At 35.8% G+C, this 21035-nt stretch overlaps 1 protein-coding gene across 11 annotated transcripts in view; it reads left to right on the forward strand.

Annotated features, from left to right (window-relative positions):
* Positions 1-21035, forward strand: part of TASP1 (taspase 1) — a 303482-nt gene that overhangs the window by 30105 nt on the left and 252342 nt on the right. For all 11 annotated transcript variants that reach the window (XR_010405771.1, XR_010405770.1, XR_010405772.1 and 8 more), the window contains one exon: positions 9195-9315. Coding sequence is in view for 8 of the 11 variants with exons in the window: in XM_064572806.1 (XP_064428876.1) it covers positions 9195-9315 (121 nt within the window). In the remaining 3 variants the exon portion in view is untranslated. The remainder of the gene's footprint in view (positions 1-9194; positions 9316-21035) is intronic.

Consider the following 21035-nt stretch of genomic DNA (forward strand, 5'->3'; position numbering starts at 1 on the left):
TTTTTTCCCTCTTTCTCATCAGCTTTAGATTAATAAAGCTACCTGCTTGTTAATGAAAGCAATAATTAAAATAATTTTGATATCTTAGCATACTTAGAGTAAGAAACCATATTATCACATAATTTCGTTCTATATTTTATTCATCTAATGATGTGTTTGTTGATTTGCACTAGAATAACAAGGTATGAATACTAACATATTAGTAATTTTCTGTAAATGTCTAACTTCTTAAAGGAAGATTAGAAATTGGACAAACATAAATCATTTTATATAAAAATGATTTTATAATGTGCCAGTCTGGTTTTTGTAAGGCATTTGAAAACTAAATTGTTTGCATCTGTAAGAGCTGTTAATAGAGATCTCGTAATAGATCCCCAGAGGTACAGTATACCCTATAGCCTTGCAAACAATTCTTACTTTATTTTATGCTTTCAGCAAAGGACATTAAATGGGTAATACAGGTTGTAGTTTATAGTGAAAGAGTAATGTTTTGCAGATCTTTGCCTTGGCTTGGTGTTTTCAAATTTTGTTAATAGGGTTTACATGTCATGATGGGGATGTAGCTTGTACATCTTGGCCTTTCCACCCTCTCTTTGTTGGGTCAAGCAGTCAGAGGGATTTTAATTGGTAAAACTTCTGTCTCTTCTGAAAGTTATGGGTGCCTGGGTGGCTCAGTTAGTTAAGTGGCTGCCTTCAGCTCAGGTCATGATCCCAGCGTCCTGGGATCAAGTCTTGCATCAGGCTCCTTGCTCAGCGGAGAGCCTGCTTCTCCCTCTCCTTCTGCCTGCCTGCTGCTCCCCCTGCTTATGCTATCTCTCTCTCACTCTCTCTCTGTGTCAAATAAATAAATAAAAAATCTTAAAAAAAAAAAAAGAATTCAGTTTAAAAAAAAGCTATGGGTAAACAAAAATATTTTGCTTTTAAAATTTCATCTTTTAGAAGCTGAAAATGCTATTGCTTGAGTTTATTTCATTTCTCTTGTTTTAATTGTGAAAATATTGGATTCTTAATACTCTGTTACATTATTCTGACATTTCTCTATAAGTGTAACTTGTAAGAATCAATAAGCATCAGCTTAAGAGGGTGTAGTTCACAGTGATCAACTATTCAATTTATATCTAGTTGTAATTAGCTCCTGTTCATTCATTCTACAAATATTTATTCAGTACCTACTAAGCGCCAGACATTACGTTAGACATCAGGATACAACACCCAAAAAGACAAATTACTGTACTACGGGCTTAACATTCTGTGGAGAGAATTAGACAAACAAAAAGTACATATAATGTCAGGTAGTGAAAGTGCCATAAAGAAGCATAAGATAGGGGTGCCTGGGTGGCTCAGTCGTTAAGCTAGTCTGCCTTTGGCTCAGGTCATGATCTCAGGGTCCTGGGATTGAGCCCCATATCGGGCTCCCTGCTGAGCGGAAAGCCTGCTTCTCCCTCTCCCACTCCCCCTGCTTGTGTTCCTTCTCTCACTCTCTCTCTGTCAAATAAATAAAATCTTAAAAAAAAAAAGCATAAGATAGTAAGAGGAAAAAAAAGGTTGGGAAAGTTGGCGAAATGCTAATAACTTAATAAGGGGAGAGCCCTCTGATACCATTTGAGCAGAGACCTAAATGAAATGGAGGAGAAACCCATGTGAAGATGTTGGGGAAGGGAGTTTTTGGTTAGAGGGAAAAGTACCCTATTATCCCTTCTTATTCCACTTTATTATTCTTCATAACACATCACTATAGGACATCAGCTATTTATACACATGTGTATATATGTGTTTCTGCACACACATGTGCACACAATCTTTATTTATTGACTTTTTCTCCTACTAGAGCCACTCACTAAACTCAGCATTTCAAAGGAGTAAATGAACAAATGTAAAAGCCCTGAGGTGGGAATGTTCTCTCTGTGCTCATGAAATTGCAAGGAAGTCAATGTGGCTGGTTCATAGGATGTGTGAGGGAGGGAGGGGCCAGATCATATAGGGCCTTGTAAACCTTGGAAATTAGGACTTTAGATTTTATTCTAAGTATTATGGGAAACATTGTAAGTTTTTGAACATGAGAATAACAGGGTCTGACAGATTTTAGGATTGCTTGCTACTAATTGGGCATAATGATTTCTAGTTGTACAAAATGATTCAGGTCAGAAAACAACAAATGACCATTTAAAAAACTTATGTATATTTTTTTATAAGGAGAAAGTTAGTATATTGGTGATTAGTTTATATCAAGTGAGAAGTACACTTTTTTGTCAGTTTTATCAAAGTATAATATACAACAAAATTAGCCAATTTTAAGTATATAATTTGATGCTATGACAAATGTATACAATTATGTAACCACCAATACAATCATATATAATATTTCCATCACCTCCAAAATTCCCTCTTAATGCCTATCTGCAGGGGATCCCTTTCTTTCAGTGGCCCCTGGCAACCATTGTCTGCTTTTTATCATAATTTGGCCTTTTCTAGAATTTGGATTAAATAGAATCATATTATATGTGGTCTTTTGTGAGTGGCTTCTTTCCCTTAGCATGATGCTTTTGATATTCCTCCCTATTGTTGGGAAATTAGAGGTTTGTTCCTTTATTGCTGAGTAGTATTTCATTGTGTTGATACATCATAATTTGTTTATCCATTTACCAGTTGATGGGCATTTGGGTTGTTTCCAGTTTTTGGCTGTTCTGATTAAAGCTGATATAAACATTTCTATTCAAGTCTTTATGTGGACATGTGCTTTCATTTTTCTTGGATAAATACTCAGGAGTAGAATTTCTGGATCTATGGTAAGTATATGCTTAACAGTGAAGAAACTGCCAAGCTATTTGCTATTTTCATTCTCATTAGCAATGGATGAAAGTTGCAGTTGTTCCACATTCTTGCCAATACTTGCTATTGTCTATTTTCTTAATTTTAGCCATTTTTATTATTTTATTTTGTTTCATTTTTTTTTTAAAGATTTTATTTATTTATTTGAGACAGAGAGAATGAGAGAGAGAGAGCACATGAGAGGGGGGAGGGTCAGAGGCAGAAGCAGGCTCCCTGCCGAGCAGGGAGCCCAATGCGGGACTCGATCCCGGGACTCCAGGATCATGACCTGAGCCGAAGGCAGTCGCTTAACCAACTGAGCCACCCAGGCGCCCTGCCTGATTTTCTAGTTAGAAAGATAAATATAATCCCTATTATGCCATAGTCAGAAGCAGAAGTTCAGTAGACATACTTTTGAAGTTATAAATATATATATATGTATTTTTTATAAATACATATATAAATATATATATGTATTTTATGTATTTTTTAAATATATTTTTAAATTTTTAAGTAATTTCTGTGCCAAACGTGGGGCTCAAACTTACAACCCCCAGATGGAGTCGCACACACTACTGACTGAGCCAGCCAGGTGCCCCTGAAATTATTAATGTATTTTGAAGTAGGAGAAATATTTTTGAAAAAAATTGCTAAGATATCTTTTAATTTTCTTATATACTTTTTCTTATGTATTTTTAAAATGTCAAATTTAAACCATCATGCAGTAGTCATTTTCAGGATAACTTTGTTCAGTTTGTGATTTCTAATTGGATTATGTTAAAAATTTTGCAGAGCTGATTAGCTGATATATTCCATTTCAAAGATTGTTGAGATAGTGTATACACTGGTACAATCTTGCATGTGTATTTTGGGAATTACTACATATAGGTAGCTGCTTTACATTTTTCTCACATTTCAGTTCCTTTTCCACGCTTTGAAGATATACATGACTAGGCAAGGGAGGTTATATGCAGTAAAAAAAACACCCAAAAAACCAAAAACCCCAAACCTTTGTAATGTGGTAATTTACTTGCTTATAATCTCTTTTGCTCTGTTCTCAAAATATGAAAAGATCCAGGGCAAGAATTCAGTCTTCATCTGTTTTAAAACCATAATTTTTCTTTGGTTGTGATCTCTTTCCCCAGATTTAATTATGAACGGATTTAGCTAGAAATATTAAGTTGGAAGTCCTTATTCAAAATCCTTATGCTTAATCATGCATACTCTTTCCTCCATCTCATAAAACGCCTTTTCTTATTCATGGTTTTATTTATTTCTCAAGTTTCACAGTTCTGATCCTTTCCTTTCTCTCTCTCTCTCTCTTTTTTTCTATTCCTACTACTATCATTTCCATGCCAGGTAGTTAGTATTTCAAGCCTATGTTGTAAAATAGCCCTCAGTTTGTTCTCACTGATTTCATTCTCCTCTCCTTCCTTCTCATACAATGTGTACATGTCTGTTTGTTTCCTTGACCAAAATACCCATTTCGATTCTCTCTTATACAGAAATCTTGACTGGCTTCTCAATGTTTTTTTTAATCAGGTTCAGATTCTGATGAATAGTATGTCTCAATCTTCAGATTTGGCTCCAGTAAATCCTTTTTGCTGAATGTGTCTTCTGTGGCTCTGACACTTTCCCATTGCCTGTATGTTGCTCACATCATTTCCACCAACTGGAATTTTCTAGCTTCCTGGCTATGTTCAGGAAGCCTGCTGTTAACTTCTCTGTTTCATAGTGCGCCATTTCCTTTTGGGTGCTGAAAGCATTTATTATCTCATTATTAACTCATTTCTATATAATTATATAGCCTTTTTTTCCCCATCCTGTGATCTTATTTTTAAAATTCCGTGGACTGTTCGGTTATTTAACTGCATTAGGACAAAAACTCTGTTCTCCAATCTCTGACCCCTTTGCTCTAGTTATAGGTACACGTTAAGAAGGTTTAATGTTGTGGTCAGTTTTCTTGGATCTTGCAGAAGTACAGGAAACTGGGGACATTTGTAGATGATATGAGGCATTTGGTGATCTATAGGTTGATCCAGATTTGCTGTAGTTTCTTAGATAATATTGGTCTTACCTTAGAACAGGGTTAATTTTCTGGATTGACTCAGTTTTCTAGAATGTGAGGTTAGAGTTGTTCATTTTTATGGACTTTATTTTGGAGTACGCCTTTCATCTATGCAGTGACTTAACCAGGATGAAATAGAAAACCTGAACAGACCTATAACCACTAAGGAAATTGAAGCAGTCATCAAAAATCTCCCAAAAAACAAAAGCCCAGGGCCAGATGGCTTCCCAGGGGAATTCTACCAAACCTTTCAAGAAGAATTAATACCTATTCTTCTGAAACTGTTCCAAAAAATAGAAACGGAAGGAAAACTTCCAAACTCATTTTATGAGGCCAGCATTACCTTGATCCCAAAACCAGACAAAGACCCCAACAAAAAGGAGAATTACAGACCAATATCCCTGATGAACATGGATGCAAAAATTCTCACCAAAATACTAGCCAATAGGATCCAACAGTATATTAAAAGGATTATTCACCATGACCAAGTGGGATTTATCCCTGGGCTGCAAGGTTGGTTCAACATCCGCAAATCAATCAATGTGATACAATACATTAACAAAAGAAAAAACAAAAATCATATGATCCTCTCAATAGATGCAGAAAAAGCTTTTGACAAAGTACAGCATCCTTTCTTGATCAAAACTCTTCAGAGTATAGGGATAGAGGGTACATACCTCAATATCATAAAAGCCATCTATGAAAAACCTACAGCAAATATTATTCTAAGGAGTGTCAATCTAATCTTTCCATCCCCGGCTCTCTCTCTCTCTCTTTCTTTTCTTTCTTTTCTTTTCTTTTCTTTTCTTTTCTTTTCTTTTTTCTTTCCTTCCTTCCTTTCTTCCTTTCTTCCTCTCTTTCCTTTCTTTCTTGTCTTTTGGGAGTTTGTCCCCATGATGTTTATTTTTATTGTAAGATTTTATATTGTTAGATTTTTTTTTCCATATCTGTGGTTGGAAATCATGTATGATATTATATTGACATAACAAGACTAGTGGTATATATTTTTAAAAACTTTATTCACAGTATTAGAAAAATAAGATAGTGTCTTTCTTTTAGATTGCAAATACATGGCTGACTTTTTTTTTTCAGTTTTTAAATTTAAATTCAATTAGCCAACATATTAGTTTTTTTTTTTTTTTTTTTTTTTTTAAGATTTTTATTTATTTGAGACAGAGAGAATGAGAGACAGAGAGCATGAGAGGGAGGAGGGTCAGAGGGAGAAGCAGACTCCCTGCCGAGCAGGGAGCCCGATGCGGGACTCGATCCCGGGTCTCCAGGATCATGACCTGAGCCGAAGGCAGTCGCTTAACCAACTGAGCCACCCAGGCGCCCAACATATTAGTTTTTGATGTAATGTTCAATTATTCATTAGTTGCATATATGACCCAGTGCTCATCACATTGTGTGCCCTTCTGATTCCAGGCCTTTATGTTCTGTAGTCTGCTGATACAAGCTTTTTTTTTCCTTCATGGTATCTTTTTATTTATTTTTTAAAAAGATTTTATTTATTAGAGAGAGAGAGAAAGAGACGGGGGGAGAGGGAAGGGAGAGGGAGAGAATCTCAAGCAGGCTCCATGCTTAGCGTGGAGTCTGATGTGGGGCTTGATCCCACAATCCTGAGATCGTGACCTGAGCCAAAATCAAAAGTCGGACGCTCAACCAACTGGGCAGCCCAGGCGCCCCTTCATGCTATCTTTTTAAAGATATAATTCATATACCGTAAAATTCACTTTTATAGTATACATTTCACTTGTTTTTAGTATATTCATAAAGTTCTGCAGCTGTCACACCATCTACTTTTAGTTCATCTGAATCACTGCAAGAAGAAACACAGTACATATTAGCTGTCACTCCCCATTCCTCCTTCTGCAACCCCTGGCAATCACTAATCTACTTTATGGATTTGCCTTTCTTGAAATTTCATATAAATTGGATCATCTGGTATGTGATCTTTTGTGACTGACTTCTTTGATTAGCATTATGTTTTTAAGGTTCATCCATATTTTGCCATACATCAGTACTTCATTACTTTTTATTGCTGATTAATACTCCGTTGTATAGATATACCATGTTTTACTTACCCATTCATCAGTTGGTGGGCATTTGAGTTGTTTCCAGAAATGCTGGCATATGAGTATTAAGTAAGCTGTTGTGAATATATGGGTACCAGTTTTGTGTAGACAATTCACTTCTCTTGGGTATATACCTAGAAGTGGAATTGTCGGGTCAAATGGTAACTTTATGTTTAAGTTTTTGAGGGGTTTCCAGATGTTTTCCAAAGTGGCTGTACCATTTTACATTCCCATCAGCAGTGTGTAAGGGTTCTAATTTCTTTATATCCTTGCCAACACATCTGTCTTTATGATTCTTTTTGATGTTATTTTAAGTGGAATTGTGGGTGTGAAGTAGTAGTTTGTTGTGGTTTTGATTTGCCTTTCCTTGATGAGTAATGATGTTGAGCATCTTTTCATGTGCTTATTGGCCATTTATATACCTTCTTTGGAGAAATGTTCATTCATATCCTTTATCCATTTTAAAATTGTCTTTTTATTTTAGAATTGTGGGAAGTTTTTATATATCCTGGATACAAATTTCTTACGGATAAACGATTTACAGTCCCCCTGCCCCCATTCTGAGTGGGTTTTTTTTTTTTTTTTTTTTTACTTTTATTGTGTACTTTAAAACTCAAAAGTTTTAATTTGATGACATCCAAATTCTAGTTTTTTCTTTGGTTGCTTGTGCTTTTAGTTTCATATCTAGGAAACCACTATCTAATCTGAGGTCATAAACATTTGCCGTAATGTTTTCTTTGAATGGTTTTATAGTTTTAACTCATATTTAGGTTTTTGATCCACTAGGAGTTAATTTTTGTACATGGTGTGAGATAGAATCCCAACTTTGTTCTCTTGGATTGAATATCCATAGTCCCAGCTCCACTTATAGAAAATACTACCCTTTGTTTATTGAATTGTTCTGGCATCGTTGTTGAATTGACCATAAATATAACGCTTGTATCTGGACACTCAGTTCTATTGCATTGATCTATATGTCTGTCCTTAGTTATATCACACAGTCTTGATTACTGTAGTTGTGTAGTAAGTTATAAAACTTAGAAGTGTGAACCCTCCGATTTTATTTTTCTTTTGAAGATTGTGATTCTGAGTCCCTTGCATTTCCTTATGAACTTTAGGGTTAGTTTGTCAGTTTCTGCAAAAAAGGTAGTTAGGATTTGATATGGGATTGTGTTGAAGCTGATCAATTTTGGAGAGTATTGCTGTCTTAAAGACATTAAACCTTTTGATCTATGTACATGGGTGTCCTTACATTTATTTAGGTCTTCTTTAATTTTTTCTTAACATGTGTTATAGTTTTCAGTGTATGAATCTTCTACTTCTTTTGTTGAATTTATTCCTAAGTATTTTATTCTTTTTGATGTTATTGTAAGTGGAATTGTTTTCTGAATTTGATCTTCACATTGTTCATTGCTAATATGTAGAAATAACAGTTGATTTTTGTATATTGATCTTGTATCTTGAAACCCTTTTGAACTTATCAGTCCTAATAGTTTTTTAGTGGAGTCCTTAGGACTTTTTGTATACAAGATCATGTCCTCTTATACTAAGAGATAATTTTACTTTTTCTTTTCCAATATAGACGCTCATTATTTCTTTTTCTTGCCTAATTGTTTTGTCCAGAATATCCAGTATAATGTTGAATATAAGTGATGAGAGTACATTGCTGTATTATCCCTGATCTTAAGGGAAAACATTCAAGTTTTCACCATTAATTATGATGTTCGCTCTGGACTTTTTGTAGATGTCCTTTATTATATCATATATAGGAAGTTCCCTTCTATTTCTAGTTTGTTGAGTGCTTTTCTCATGAAAGGGTGTTGGATTTTGTTAAATGCTTTTTTTGTGTTTATTAGTATGATCCTGTTTTTTCTATTTAGTTTATTTATTTTTATTTTTTTCTTTATTAACATGGTGTATTACATTAAGTTTCACATATTAAAACCAAACTTGCTTCCCTGGGATCCCTCTTGTTCATGGTGTATAAGACTTTTATGTTTTGCTGCATTTGGTTTGCTAGCATTTTCTTGAGGATTTTTGTGCCTATAGTCTCAAGATATATTAGCCTGTAGTTTTCTTTCCTCATGATGTCTTTGTCTTGTTTTGGAATCAGGGTAGTACTGGTATCGTGCAAGGAATCGAGAGTGTTCTTTCCCTTTCTAGTTTTTGGAACAGTTAAAAAGGATTGACATTAAATCTTCTTTAAGACTAATGGTATTTTAATTTTTGTTTTTATCTCTTAGGATTCTCCTTTTACAAATGCAGGAATGGGATCTAATCTAAATCTCTTGGGTGAAATTGAGTGTGATGCCAGCATAATGGATGGAAAATCCTTAAATTTTGGAGCTGTTGGAGCACTGAGTGGTACGTGGACATTATAACACATTATCTCTATTCTCTAAAGAACTATGAATATTACCATATGATGCCTCCTAAAGACTTAGTCAATCTAGTGTTTTCTACCATTCTTGCTTGGACTAGTATTGAAAACAACATTGTTTTCTCTTATTGAATTTAAAACATGAAGTCTTAGCTTTGAAAAGTTTTAAAGAAAATAGTAAAAAAGCTTATGTTCAAGTCTTTGTTAGAGGTTGATCATTCTCCTCCATCTCATTGAAATTATAGACATTTAACCTGCGAGTTAGCATATTCTTTTAATTTTATGATTATTTGAAATACACAAATAATATATTTTTTTGTTAGAAAATCAAATGATGTAAATAAAATTTGCCGTTGCTCTTCCAAATCTTTCCTTCTCATCCCTTTCTCCTTGAAGGGGTTTAACCAGTAAAATACAGTGCATTTATCTATATTTTTGTGTAATAGAAACGCAGTTTCACACATGTATTTTTTAAAAAATATATGTACATATTATTATGAAACTTTCTTTTTTCTTTAACTAGGATGTTTTAGAGATTTTTCCCACATCAGTACATATAAGATATATCTAATATTTTACAAATACACATGAAATGCACATATTTTAATTATAAAGCTGCATGAATTTTTAAATGTATACAGCTATGTAAACCATTACCCAGGTCAAGCTATAAGACATTTCCATGTCAAAATACAGAACATTTCCAGGGTGCCTGGGTGGCTCCGTTGGTTGAGCATCAGACTCTTGATTTCAGCTCAGGTTATGATCTCAGGGTCCTAGGATCTAGCCCCATGTTGGGTTCCTTGCTCAGCAGTAGCACGGAGTCTGCTTGTTCCTCTTCCTCCCCTGTTTGTGCATGCTTTCTCTCTCTAAAATAAATAAATAAAATCTTAAAAAAATACAGAACATTTCTATAATCCCAGAAGAGTTCTTTATGCCTCTTCCTAGTCCATACCTCTTATACTCTGCTCCTGCCTTCCCTCCTCCTCCCGTTCTCCCTTAATTTTGACTTTAGGTACCATAGATTAATTTGCTTGTTCCTGAAATTTATATGAGTGGAATCATACACCTCTGTGTCTGTTTTTTTTTTTTTTGCTTAATACTCTGCCTGTGAGATTGACCCATGTTTTGTGTCACAGTAATTTTTTCTTTTTATTACTTAGTAGTATTTTATTGCATGAGTATATAATATATAATAAATTATCTGTTCTCCTTTAGAGGATATTTGAATAGTTTCTAGTTTTTTTTTTTTAAAGATTTTTTATTTATTTATTTGAGAGAGAGAATGAGATAGAGAGAGCATGAGAGGGGGAGGGTCAGGGAGAAGCAGACTCCCTGCTGAGCAGGGAGCCCGATGTGGGACTCGATCCCAGGACTCCAGGATCATGACCGGAGCCGAAGGCAGTCGCTTAACCAACTGAGCCACCCAGGCGCCCAGTTTCTAGTTTTTGACTGCGCCAATGAATATTCTTGTACATGTCTTTGATAGACATATGTACTTGATTCTCTTGGTTATAAACCTAAGATTTGGAATGGTAAGTTTATCATTAAGATCCTATCCTTAAGATCAGGGATAATACAGCAGTGTTCACTCTCATCACTTCTGTTCAACATTATACTAGATGATAAGTTTAGGTACATAATGTGTTTTGCTTTAGTTGATACTGCTGGACAGTTTTCAAAAGTAGTTGTTACAATCTATACTCCCACCAGCAGTGTATGATCATTTTAGTTACTCTACATCAGGGCCAACATTTGGTATTGCTATTCTTTTTAAAATTCATCCATTTTGGGGTGCCTGGGTGGCTCAGTTGGTTAAGCGTCTGCCTTTGGCTCAAATCATGATCCCAGCATCCTGGGATTGAGCCCCACATTGGGCTCCCTGCTGATGGGGAGCCTGCTTCTCCCTTTCCCTCTGCCTGTCGCTCCCCCTGCTTGTGCTCTCTCTCTCTCTTATAAATGAATAAAATCTTAAAAAAAAATAAAATTCATCCATTTTGGTATGTGTGCAGTGGCATTTTTGTTTTAATTTTAGTTTCTCTGGTGACTAATGATACTGAGAACCTTTTGATATACCTATTGGCCATTTAGATATTCTTGTTGTGCAGTGTATGTTCAAAAGTCTTTTGCATATTTTTATTGGATTATCTTTTTTCATTGATTTGTTCAAATACTTTATATATTTTAGATACAGATCCTTTGTCAGATACTGTAGTATGTATATCTCCTCCTAGTCTGTGGATGACCTTTTCACTCTTTTAATGCTGTCTTCTGATGAACTGAAGTTTTTAATTCTTACGTAGTTTAAATTACCAACCTTTTATTTTATGGTTATTTTTTAAATATTTTATTTAAGAAATCTTTGTCTACCCAAAGTTATGAAGATTGTCTCTGTTGTTTTCTTTTAATACTTCTGTTTGTTTGTTTTTTTTTTTTAAACGTAAGCTTTACACCCAATGTGGGGCTTGAACTCATGGCCTGGAGATAAGAGTCACATGCTCTCCCGACTGAGCCCACCAGGCATCCCTAATAGGTTTTTTGTTTTTGTTTTTGTTTAGTTCTATTGTTTTTTACCCTTCACATTTAGCTCTCTTATCAAGCTCAGATTAATGTTAGTGTATGTGAGATAGGAGCTGACATTACTTTTTTTTCTCTTACGGATATCCAGATGGTTCATTGCCATTGTCAATAGAAAGGACAGTGTTCTCCTCACATAACTGTGTTGGCAAATCAGGTGACTGACTATACATGCAATGGCTTGTTTCTGTACCCTCTATTCTATTCCATTGTCCTATTTATTGCCAGTGCCATACTGTCTTGTTTACTGTAGCTTTATATTCTTTATATCTGCTGATATGTATGTATATTCTTGATAAGGTACTATAAGATTTTTAACTTCCTTTTTTTTTTCCTTTAAGATTATATTGGCTATTCTAGGTGTTTGGCCATTTTCATAAACTTTTTGAGTCAGCTTGTCAATGTCCATAATAAAACCCTGCTGGGATTTTGGTTGGTATTGCATTGAATATATAGAATCATTTGTGGACAATTGATGTCTTAACAATATTGAATATTCCAGCCCACAAACATAGAATATGTATATTTATATAAACATTACTCTTTTTTTCCTCAGCATTGTTTTATGGTTTTCAGTATAAATGTCATGTATATGTTTTATTAGATTTATTCTAGATACTTAGTTTTTTGATGTTATTATAAAGTATATATATTTAGAATGTCAATATCTAATTGTTTTATTAAATTTAGAAATATAATTGAATTTTGTATATTGGCCTTGAATTCACTAGCCTTGATGAAGTTATTCTATCACTTATTCTAGCATTTGAAAAAATAGGTTCCCATGGAATTTCTATATACACAATTATATTACCTATGACTCATGCAATTTTGCTTTGTCCTTTGCAATATGTAAACTTTTCATTTGGCCGTGACATTCAGTGCAGTGTTGAATATAAATGGTGTTAGTGTACATCTTTGCTTTGTTCCTGATCTTAGAAGGAGAGCATTAAATATTTCACCATTCTATATGCTCTGCTAGCTTTTGGACTGTCATAGATACTCTTTATCAGATTGAGGAAGTTCCCTTCTAATCTTAGTTTGCTGATAGTTTTTATTATAAATGGGTATTGAATTATCATTAAGTGCTTTTCTGTGTCTGTTGAGATAAAGATTTTTCTCCTTTATTTTGTTAAATATGAAATTTGTGATTGATTTTTGAATGTTCCCTTGGCATAAAGTCTTCTCGGTCATATTTTTATCTTTTTATATTCTGCTGGGTTCAAGTTGTTGATGTTTAAGATTTTGACATCTATCTTCATGTAATAGATTGGCCTTAATTTTCCTTTCTTGTAATATTATTTTCAGGTTTTGGAATCATGTTATGGCTGACCTCACAAAATGAATTGGGGATTTTTTTTTCCTCTTTGAAAGAATTTGCATGTGATTGGAATGATTTCTTCTGAGAATTCATTAGTTATTCTAAATTAGTGGAGTTTTCTTTGTGGGAAGTTTCAAAAAATGGATTCAATTTCTTTAACAATTATAAGATTATATTTTCCTCTCATTGTGTTTGTAAAGGAATTTGTCTTTTTCATAGGAGTTGTCAAATTTATTTACCTAAGGACTTTTTAGTTAGCTTTTTTTTTTGATTTCTAGTTTAATTTCACTGTGGTCAGAGAACATCCTCTATATGATTCCAGTCCCTTGAAGCTTTTTGAGACTTGCTTTATGGCCCAGTTTATGGTATGTTTTGTTAAGCATTCCATGTGAACTTTAAAAGAGTATATATTTTGTAGTTGTTGGGTGATGTTCTATATGTGCCGGTTTGGTCAGTTTGGTTATTCACTTGTTCCAGTCTTCTTTATCCTTTCTGGTTTCTGTGATAGGTAAGAAAGAGTATATCAATTAGTTTTAATTTTAATTTTAATTTCTTTCATTATGAAATTTTATTAGTAATGAAATTTCATATGTTTAAAGGCCATTAGCATTTCTCTATGAACTGACTGTTCCATATCTCTTGTGGCTTGCCTTTTAACTTTACTTACAATGTGCTTTATTATATTAGAATTTAAAATTTTTGTCGAACTTATTGTTCTTTTGTGGCTTTTGTATTTTGCATTTCTTAAGCTTTCCCTCATAATTATAAGTATAGTCACCTATATTTTCTTCTAATACACTTATAATTTATTTTTCATTTACTTCTTTAATGCATTTTTTTCTGAAATAACCAACAAAACATAATCTTGAATAATAACAATAATAATAACTATTGTTCATTGAGTGACTGTTACATACCATGCATTGTTCTCCAGTAGTTTATATATATTCAGTCATTTAGTTCTCACAGTTACCTTTTGAGGACACTACTTTTATCCCCATTTCACAGATAAGGAAACTGAAATATAGAAGAGATTTAGTAATTTGCCCAAGGTTACTGTATCAGTCTGGGTCCAACTAGGAAATGAATCACATAGTAGATTAAATAGGGGAAGTTTAATATAAAGAACTGTTAAACAGTGATAGGAGAGTAACTATACAAAGATGGAAACAGAACTCAAAATGTATTCTAGGGCAGAGGGAGAATACCCACGTAAGGATAAACTTGGAAGGAGATTTGGACCTCATTGAAGAAGGTGTGGTTGCAGCCCATTGCCTAGCAGAGAAGTTGCTGGATTACCCAGGCCACAGTCACTATAAGACCAGGAACAATCCTGTGGGGCACAGGTGAGCTCAGGCCCATAGGTGGGCACATGGGGATGAGGAATCTATGTGAATTGAACCTCTGTTGCACAGGATAAAGATTGGGTTTTTGACTCACCAGACAGCCCTGTCCCCATGGGACACTTCACTTTTTGTGCCTTTAAGGTGGAAAAGGTTTGTGACTTGAGCTGGGCACAGTTCTATTTTTCTGGGGCTGTCAGCTAGGCTGCTGTAGCCTGAATCAGGAGCTGGAGAAAACATGTGGTGGCCAAATGCTGGAGAAAGCTGCACCCTGCAGGCACTTAGCACTGGGGAATACCATGTGGGCCAAATAGTGAAGAAAAACAGACACTCTCCAGGCCTGCCCAAGAAGCCACCCGTTCCTCCTACAGTGTGTCTCCAGTGCCCTCTACTGACAAAGCTACCATTGTGCCAGCTGGCAAAGCAAACATATTTAAAGGGCCCATATCCATTTTCACAGATCAGGCAGTGAAGGGAGAATTTGTAGCTGAGAAGCAGTAGATAGGTACAGTTATAAAACAGTCTGACTCCCATCACTCTGTGTTCTCTCTACCTCTCACATAGAGTCAATCTTTTTCTACTCATTTGAAATACTGTCTATGTCATGTATTAAATATTCAAATGCTTTTGTGTCTGTGTCTGAACTTTAGCTTTATTCTGTTCCGTTGATGTATTTGTCTGTTTGTACTCAAACCACACTCTTTTAATTAAGAATAGTTGTTAATAAGAAACGGTATCGTGAAGGGTGAATACCTCTTCATTTTTTCCCAAAGTTTTCTCTTCCTGATGAATTTAAGAGTCAGCTTGTTATCCTTTTGAAGTTTGATGGAGAATTTGTAGATTTGAATTTATAACTTAATTGACAATTATCAAAGTCTTTAAATATTACATCATTATATACAGAGATATATTTTAAGAGCTAGTATAGAGATCTGAGCTTTTCCTTTATTTGGTATTTCATACGTTTTTTTGGTGGCGTGTTTTTGTTGTTTAGCTAAATAGTTTTGTTTTGAGTCAATATGGTGGCCTTCAGGGTACCTGAGTAGCTCAGTCAGTTGGGCAGCTACCTTTGGCTCGGGTTGTGATCTCAGGTCCTGGGATGGAGCCCTGCATACCACTCCCTGATGAGCCAGGAATCTGCTTCTCCCTCTGTCCTTCTTCCTGCTCATTCTCTCTCTCTCTCTCTCTCAAATAAATAAATAAGTAAAATCTTAAAAAAAAAAAAAATGGTGACCTTAATTTGAGTTTTAATGATCTTCTTATATCCCACTGCTGATTTTTTTGTGTGTGTTTTTGATACTGATGGTGTCCTAAGAGGCATCCATTGGTTAGTCGTTAAGGGTGTGGTCTCTGGCATTAGCTGCTTTTTTTAAAAAAATTTTTTTATTAACATATAATGTATTATTTGTTTCAGGGATAGGTCTGTGATCCATCAGTCTTACACAATTCACAGCGCTCACCATAGCACAGACCTTCCCCAATGTCCATCATCCAGCCACCCCATCCGTCCCACCCCCCTCCACTCCAGCAACTCTCAGTTTGTTTCCTGAGATTAAGAGTCTCTTATGGTTTGTCTCCCTCTCTGGTTTTGTCTTGTTTCATTTTTCCCTCCCTTCCCCTATGATTCTCTGTCTTGATTCTCAAATTCCTCATTTGAGTTATATCATATGATAATTGTCTTTCTCTGATTGACTTATTTTGCTTAGCATAATACCCTCTAGTTCCATCCATGTCATTGCAAATGGCAAGATTTCATATTTTTGATGGCTGCATAATATTCCATTGTATATATATACCACATCTTCTTTATCCATTCATCTGTTGATGGACATCCAGGCTCTTTCTGTACTTTGGCTATTGTGGACATTGCTGCTATAAACATTGGGGTGCACGTGCCCCTTCGGATCCCTACATTTGTATCTTTGGGGTAAATACCCAGTAGTGTAATTGCTGGGTCATAGGGTAGCTCTATTTTCAACTTTTTGAGGAACCATCATACTGTTTTCCAGAGTGGCTGCACCAGCTTGCATTTCCACCAACAGTGTAGGAGGGTACCCCTTTCTCCACATCCTTGCCAACATCTGTCGTTTCCTGACTTGTTCATTTTAGCCATTCTGACTGGTGTGAGGTGGTATCTCATTGAGGTTTTGATTTGGATTTCCCTGATGCCCAGCGATGTTGAGCACTTTTTCATGTGTCTGTTGGCCATTTGGACGTCTTTGCAGAAATGCCTGTTCATGTCTTCTTCCCATTTCTTGATTGGATCATTTGTTCTTTGGGTGTTGAGTTTGATAAGTTCTTTATAGATTTTGGGTACTAGCCCTTTATCTGATATGTCATTTGCAAATATCTTCTCCCATTCTGTCAGTTGTCTTTTAGTTTTATTGACTGTTTCTTTTGCTGTGCAAAAGCTTTTTTTTTTTTTTTTTTTAAGATATTATTTATTTATTCATGAGAGAGAGAGAGAGGCAGAGGCAGAGGGAGAAGCAGGCTACCCGCAGAGCAGGGAGCCTGATGCGGGACTCGATCCCAGGACCCTGGGATCATGACCTGAGCTGAAGGCAGACGCTTAACCGACTGAGCCACCCAGGCGTCCCAGTGCAAAAGCTTTTTATCTTGATGAAGTCCCAATAGTTCTTTTTGCCCTTGCTTCCCTTGCATTTGGCAATGTTTCTAGGAAGAAGTTGCTGCAGCTGAGGTCGAAGAGGTTGCTGCCTGTGTTCTCCTTCAGGATTTTGATGGACTCCTGTCTCACATTGAGGTCTTCAACCATTTGGAGTCTATTTTTGTGTGTGGTGTAAGGAAATGGTCCATTTTCATTCTTCTGCATGTGGCTGTCCAAATTTCCCAACACCATTTGTGGAAGAGACTGTCTTTTTTCCATTGGACATTCTTTCCTGCTTGTCAAAGATGAGTTGACCATAGAGTTGAGGGTCCATTTCTGGGCTCTCTATTCTGTTCCATTGATCTTTGTGTCTGTTTTTGTGCCAGTACCATACTGTCTTGATGATGACAGCTTTGTAATAGAGCTGGAAGTCTGGAATTGTGATGCCGCCAGCTTTGCTTTTCTTTTTCAACGTTCCTCTGGCTATTTGGGGTCTTTTCTGGTTCCATACAAATTTTAGGATTATTTGTTGCATTTCTTTGAAAAAAGTGGATGGTATTTTGATGGGGATTGCATTGAATGTGTAGATTGCTCTAGGTAGCATTGACATCTTCACAATATTTGTTCTTCCAATGCATGAGCATGGAACGTTTTTCCATTTCTTTTTGTCTTCCTCAATTTCTTTCATGAGTATTTTATAGTTTTCTGAGTACAGATCCTTTGCCTCTGGTTAGATTTATTCCAAGGTATCTTATGGTTTTGGGTGCAATTGTAAATGGGATCAACTCCTTAATTTCTCTTTCTTCTGTTTTTTGTTGGTGTATAGGAATGCCACTGACTTCTGTGCATTGATTTTATATCTTCCCACTTGACTGAATTCCTGTATGAGTTCTAGCAGTTTTGGGGTGGAGTCTTTGGGGTCTTCCACATAAAGTATCATATCATCTGCAAAGAGTGAGAGTTTGACTTCTTCTTTGCCGATTTGGATGCCTTTTCTTTCTTTTTGTTGTCTGATTGCTGTGGCTAGGACTTCCAATACTATGTTGAATAGCAGTGGTGATAGTGGACATCCCTGCCGCGTTCCTGATCTTAGGGGGAAAGCTCTCAGTTTTTCCCCATTGAGAATGATATTCTCTGTAGGTTTTTCATAGATGGCTTTTATGATATTGAGGTATGTACACTCTATGCCTATACTCTGAAGAGTTTTGATCAAGAAAGGATGCTGTACTTTGTCAGGTGCTTTTTCTGCATCTATTGAGAGGATCATATGATTCTTGTTCTTTCTTTTGTTAATGTATTGTATCACATTGATTGATTTGCGGATGTTGAACCAACCTTGCAGCCCAGGGATAAATCCCACTTGGTCATGGTGAATAATCCTTTTAATGTACTGTTGGATCCTGTTGGCTAGTATTTTGGTGAGAATTTTTGCATCCATGTTCATCAGGGATATTGGTCTGTAATTCTCCTTTTTGATGGGGTTTTTGTCTGCTTTGGGGATCAAGGTAATGGTGGCCTCATAAAATGAGTTTGGAAGTTTTCCTTCCATTTCTATTTTTTGGAACACTTTCAGAAGAATAGGTATTAATTCTTCTTTAAATGTTTGGCAGAATTCCCCTGGGAAGCCATCTGGCCCTGGGCTTTTGTTTTTTGGTTGATTTTTGATGAGTGCTTCATTTCCTCAGTGGTTATAGGTCTGTTCAGGTTTTCTATTTCTTCCTGGTTCAGTTTTGGTAGTTGATACATCTCTAGGAATGCATCCATTTCTTCCAGGTTATCTAATTTGCTGGCATAGAGTTGCTCATAATATGTTCTTATGATTGTTTGGATTTCTTTGGTGTTGGTTGTGATCTCTCCTCTTTCATTCATGATTTTGTTGATTTGGGTCATTTCTCTTTTCTTTTTGATGAGTCTGGCCAGGGGTTTATCAATCTTGTTAATTCTTTCAAAGAACCAGCTCCTAGTTTCGTTGATCTGTTCTACTGTTCTTTTAGTTTCTATTTCATTGATTTCTGCTCTGATCTTTATTATTTCTCTTCTCCTGCTTGGTTTAGGCTTTATTTGCTGTTCTTTCTCCACCGCCTTTAGGTGTAGGGTTAGGTTGTGTACTTGAGACCTTGTTTCTTGAGAAAGGCTTGTATTGCTATATACTTTCCTCTTAGGACTGCCTTTGCTGCATCCCAAAGATTTTGAACAGTTGTGTTTTCATTTTCATTGGTTTCCATGTATTTTTTTAATTCTTCTTTAATTTCCTGGTTGACCCATTCATTCTTCAGTAGGATGCTCTTTAGCCTCCATGTATTTGAGTTCTTTCCGACTTTCCTCTTGGGATTGAATTCCAGTGTCAAAGCATTGTGGTCTGAAAATAGGCAGGGAATGATCCCAATCTTTTGGTACCGGTTGAGACCTGATTTATGACCTAGGATGTGATCGATTCTGGAGAATGTTCCATGGGCACTTGAGAAGAATGTGTATTCTGTTGTGGGATGGAATGTTCTGAATATGTCTGTGAAGTCCATTTCATCCAGTGTATCATTTAAAGTCTTTATTTCCTTGTTTATCTTTTGCTTAGACGATCTGTCCATTTCAGTGAGGGGGGTGTTAAAGTCCCCCACTATTATTGTATTGTTGTCAATATGTTTCTTTGCTTCTGTTATTAATTGCCTTATAAAATTGGCTGCTCCCGTGTTAGGGGCATAGATATTTACAATTGTTCAATCTTCTTGTTGGATAGGCCCTTTAAGTAGGATATAGTGTCCTTCCTCACCTCTTATTACAGTCTTTGGTTTAAAATCTAATTTGTCTGATATAAGGATTGCCACCCCAGCTTTCTTTTGGTGTCCATTAGCATGCTAAATGGTTTTCCACCCCCTCACTTTCAATCTGGGAGTTTCTTTGGGTCTAAAATGAGTCTCTTGAAGACAGCAAATGGATGGGTCTTGTTTTTTAATCCAATCTGATAACTTGTGTCTTTTGATTGGGGCATTTAGCCCATTTACATTCAGGGTAACTATTGAAAGATAGGAATTTAGTGCCATTGTATTGCCTGTAAGGTGACTGTTACCGTATATTGTCTCTTTTCCTTTCTGGTCTATGTTGCTTTTAGGCTCTGTCTTTGCTTAGAGGACCCCTTTCAAGATTTATTGTAGGGCTGCTTTGTGTTTGTAAATTCCTTTAGTTTTTGTTTGTCCTGGAAGCTTTTTCTCTCTCCTTCTATTTTCAATGACAGCCTAGGTGGATATAGTATTCTTGGCTGCATATTTTTCTCATTTAGTGCTCTGAATGTATCCTGCCAGTCCTTTCTGGCCTGCCAGGTCTCTGTGTATAGGTCTGTTGCCAATCTAATGTTTCTACCATTGTAGGTTACATATCTCTTCTCCCCAGCTGCTTTCAGGATTTTCTCTTTGTCTCTGAGACTCGTAAGTTTTACTATTAGATGTTGGGGTGTTGACCTATTTTTATTGATTTTGAGAGGGGTTCTCTGTGCTTCCTGCATTTTGATGCCTGTTTCCTTCCCCAAAGTAGGGAAGTTCTCTGCTATGGTTTGCTCCATTATACCTTCTGACCCTCTCTCTCTTTCTTCTTCTGGGACCCCAATTATTCTAATGTTGTTTCATCTTATGGTATCACTTATCTCTCAAATTCTGCCCTCGTGATCCAGTAGTTGTTTATCTCTCTTTTTCTCAGCTTCTTTATTTTCCATCATTTGGTGTTCTGTATCACTGATTCTCTCTTCTGCCTCATTTATCCTAGCAGTTCGTGCCCCTGTTTTTGATTGCACCTCATTAATAGCCTTTTTGATTTCTACTTGTTTAGATTTTAGTTCTTTTACTTCTCCAGAAAGGGTTTCTCTAATAA

Source organism: Mirounga angustirostris, unplaced genomic scaffold (assembly GCF_029215605.1).
Source record: "Mirounga angustirostris isolate CCGP_5_RB_7025 unplaced genomic scaffold, mMirAng1.0.hap1 SCAF_10, whole genome shotgun sequence".
Classification (NCBI taxonomy): Eukaryota; Metazoa; Chordata; class Mammalia; order Carnivora; family Phocidae; genus Mirounga; species Mirounga angustirostris.